The sequence below is a fragment of the Piliocolobus tephrosceles genome, unplaced genomic scaffold (genome assembly GCF_002776525.5).
Source record: "Piliocolobus tephrosceles isolate RC106 unplaced genomic scaffold, ASM277652v3 unscaffolded_41218, whole genome shotgun sequence".
NCBI classification, from domain to species: Eukaryota; Metazoa; Chordata; class Mammalia; order Primates; family Cercopithecidae; genus Piliocolobus; species Piliocolobus tephrosceles.
This window is the reverse complement of record NW_022325664.1, coordinates 1-3,179: the sequence shown is the minus strand read 5'-3', so window position 1 is coordinate 3,179 and position 3,179 is coordinate 1. Positions and strand designations below refer to the sequence as shown.

Here is a 3,179-nt window from a genome sequence, read left to right as displayed (position 1 = left end):
CATACGACTAGTCACTTGCGCTTCTATGGATACTGCAGGGGGGGTTCACAATACTTTTAAGGTAGGGAGTTTGGGGGCCAATGGAAAATAAGTGGAAGTTGTTCCGATATAAGCCCCAGGCAGTTTTCAGTAATGAAAAGGAGCAGAGATCATTTTCTTATCATGCTCAGCCTCAGAGATAACAATTTTGGAGGCAAGAAATTAATAATTTAATAACAGAGTGAAGCTCCAGTGGTGATTACATCATGATGTAAAATCAGAGGTTGATCTGATGGTGAGCAATGGGTGCTCAGATGGGGCTGGTATAGACAGACGAAGTGAGGGCACTAAGCATCCATCCCCAGCTCTACCTGGGAGGACAGGGGAGACTGGAGGCCAGGAGAGGACAAGCAACCTGAGGAGAGGGCTCTGCAGCCAGAGAGGGGCCTGAGAACTGTGGGACCGAGAGCCAGTGGCAGCACTTCAGTGCTTGTAGCTCTTCCTGCTGGAGGAGGAGGTGGTGGTGTACTTGATGGTGGAACTGCCGCCTCCAACAGAGCTGAGGCCACCCCCAATGGCTCTGCCGCTGCTGGAACTGAAGCCACCTCCAACGCCAAGACCACTGCCATAGGAGTAGCTGCTTCCTCCACCCAGGCCTAAGCCACTGCCGACACCGCTGGCACCGCCATAGCCACTGGAGACGGTGGACTGCACCACAGCTGTGGTGGGGAGGCGGACAAGGACACAAGAAGCCACGGTGAGCTCATCCTGTCAGCCTGAGCCCAGTCAGAAGAGTGCAAGGGCAGGGGAGGAAGGCAAGCAAAGGTACTTACAGATGTTGACTTGTCCAACGCCTTCGCCATTCAGCCTGTGGGGAGAAACACAGGGAGGGTGAGACCTCAGAGAGCCCTTCCCCGGAGGAGCACGGGAAGCCTTGGTGGGTGGAAGAGCCTACCAGAAAACTTAGTTTTCTCCCAAGAATAGCAATTATGGTCTTGGGCAGTGCACCTTAAAGTTGTGCTCAGTGCCAGGAACGTTGCAGATGGACTCAGCTGTTGGAGGAAGCCGCGTCAGTTACCCACCTGCACTCCTCGCCCTCCAGCAGCTTGCGGTACGTGGCGATCTCCACGTCCAAGGCCAGCTTGACATTCATCAGCTCCTGGTACTCCTTCAGCAGTCGGGCCAGGTCCTGCTTGGCCTTCTGTAGGGCGTCCTCCAGCCCTTCCAGCTTATTCTTGGCATCCTTGAGTGCCATCTCCCCACGCTGCTCAGCGTCAGCAATGGCGGCCTGCAGGTTGGCACACTAAGAGGGGAAAGGAATGGAAAGAACTTGTCATCTGGTCTTCCAGAGGAGACTAAACCTGGCTGGTTCCTTTCCAGTGAAGAAGGTACCAGGAACCCAGAATTGATGGTAAATGAGCTCTGACACTTCCTGTCTAGCCTTTTTACTATCTTCAAGCTTTTTATGTCTGCAGTCACATGATAAAATCCTGTGCCCCTTTGTGTTAACTCCCCTGCCTAAAGATGTGGGAGATGACCCATGGAAGATGCCAGAGTGGACAGAAGACCAAGGACATTAAGTGTTGTCTCCAAAGCAAAACCAAAACCATTTTTGATGATCTTGTATGGATGCCACAATAATTTGCAAACATCGTCAACTGAGATGATGAGTTTTCACATGAAGCTGTTGAGACCTTGCCTTCCTCCTGCCTCACATTCTCTCACCTGCTTGGGCCATGTTTTCCTTCCTCATGGCTTTGGTTTCACTTTCTTTTTCACGGTGAACCTTGAGCAGATTTGTAACAATGTTACTCATGCTTTCTGACCTGACACCTCACCCAACTTGGTCCTTTGCAATTCCAAAGTCAATCAGTCTTCTTACATAAGCCCTTCCAATGCCTCTAGACTATACTTTTACATCTTTGACCAGGTGAGAGTGCTTCTGCCCAGGTGATTGTTTCATGTCCTTGGGTGTGATCCATGTCTCTGAACCAGAGTGTTCTCATTGAGCCTAGGAACTGCATGTCTTTCCTTCTCTGCTTCTCACTCAATTCCCAAAGAATTTTACTAAATGATGATTGACTGCTGCCTCATGACCTAATAAAAAAAATGATGCTTTTCTCCTCCATTGCCCCTCACTATACCTGCTTCTTGACGTGGTCGATCTCAGATCTCAGCCTCTGGATCATGCGGTTGATCTCAGCAATCTCCTGCTTGGTGTTGCGCAGGTCGTCCCCATGTCTGCCTGCTGTGACCTGCAGCTCCTCGTACTGCAGCCCAGAGGTGGAGAGAGAGACAGTGTCTACGGGTTCTTACCTGGCTAGCGATGACTTTCACTTACGTATCATGCATGTCATGAAGTGGACCTAATGGCTTCTCCCCAAGAAACTTGAGGAAAAGTTGATGTTATGTGGTACATGGATAATAAACTCTGGAGTCACAGACTATCCTCATTATGGCACCACTGCCTGCCTAGTTTCGTTAGGGAGTAGAAATTTTCTGTACCACTTTCTAAAAGTCAGCAATCAGGATGAAGCTAAATGCAGAGACGACTATGTCATTGTCTATGGTAGCTTTCCTCCTGCATTTGGGTTCTTTCTCCTCCTTGACTTGGGCAAAAGTTCCACAAATGTCTACTCTAACAGTGCAGACTGCACGTCCTGTGAGAGGACCCTGGCTTCCTGTAAGGGGATGTCTCCAATGAAGTCTGCAGTTCTCTGGTATTCAGGGCTGGACACAGGGATTCCTCAGAGGCTGCCCACTCCCTCTCACCTTGGTCTGGTACCAGGACTCGGCCTCAGCCCGGCTTCTCTGAGCAATCTCCTCGTATTGGGCCTTGACCTCGGCGATGATGCTGTCCAGGTCCAGGTTGCGGTTGTTGTCCATGGACAGCACCACGGATGTGTCTGAGATGTGGGTCTGCATCTGGGACAGCTCCTGCAGAACAGAAGGTCATAAGATCAACTTCACTTCTGACATTTACAGAGATACCCAGCCCTATACATCTTCTCCCCTTTGCAGACCCCATCAGAGTAAACAGAAGGATGGTGGAGACGCTTACTGCTTCATACAAGGCTCTCAGGAAGTTGATCTCATCTGTGAGAGTGTCTGCCTTGGCTTGCAGTTCAACCTTGTTCATGTAGGCAGCATCCACGTCCTGGGGAAAGAGCCAACAACCTGGAGTTACCTGAGTGCACCTT

The 3,179-nt window shown here is 50.5% G+C and overlaps 1 protein-coding gene across 1 annotated transcript; it reads right to left on the bottom strand.

Annotated features, from left to right (window-relative positions):
• Positions 1–438: 438 nt before the first annotated feature.
• Positions 439–3,133, bottom strand: LOC113223403 (keratin, type II cytoskeletal 6A-like). The gene is made up of 6 exons (XM_026452865.1): positions 3,041–3,133; positions 2,752–2,916; positions 2,124–2,249; positions 1,062–1,282; positions 813–847; positions 439–698 (listed from the first exon to the last, which is right to left on the bottom strand). Exons 1-6 carry the CDS (start codon positions 3,116–3,118, stop codon positions 463–465), a joined length of 861 nt encoding a protein of 286 aa, XP_026308650.1. The 5' UTR covers positions 3,119–3,133; the 3' UTR covers positions 439–462.
• Positions 3,134–3,179: the final 46 nt, after the last annotated feature.

What these genes read in the sequence shown, in the direction of transcription:
- LOC113223403 (XM_026452865.1), bottom strand. Translation starts at nt 3,118, where the DNA reads ATGAACAAGGTTGAACTGCAAGCCAAGGCAGACACTCTCACAGATGAG. An exon ending in AGTCCTGGTACCAGACCAAG is followed by an intron (nt 2,250 to 2,751) that starts GTGAGAGGGAGT and finishes TCTGGGCTGCAG; the next exon opens with TACGAGGAGCTGCAGGTCAC. An exon ending in TCGACCACGTCAAGAAGCAG is followed by an intron (nt 1,283 to 2,123) that starts GTATAGTGAGGG and finishes TTCCCCTCTTAG; the next exon opens with TGTGCCAACCTGCAGGCCGC.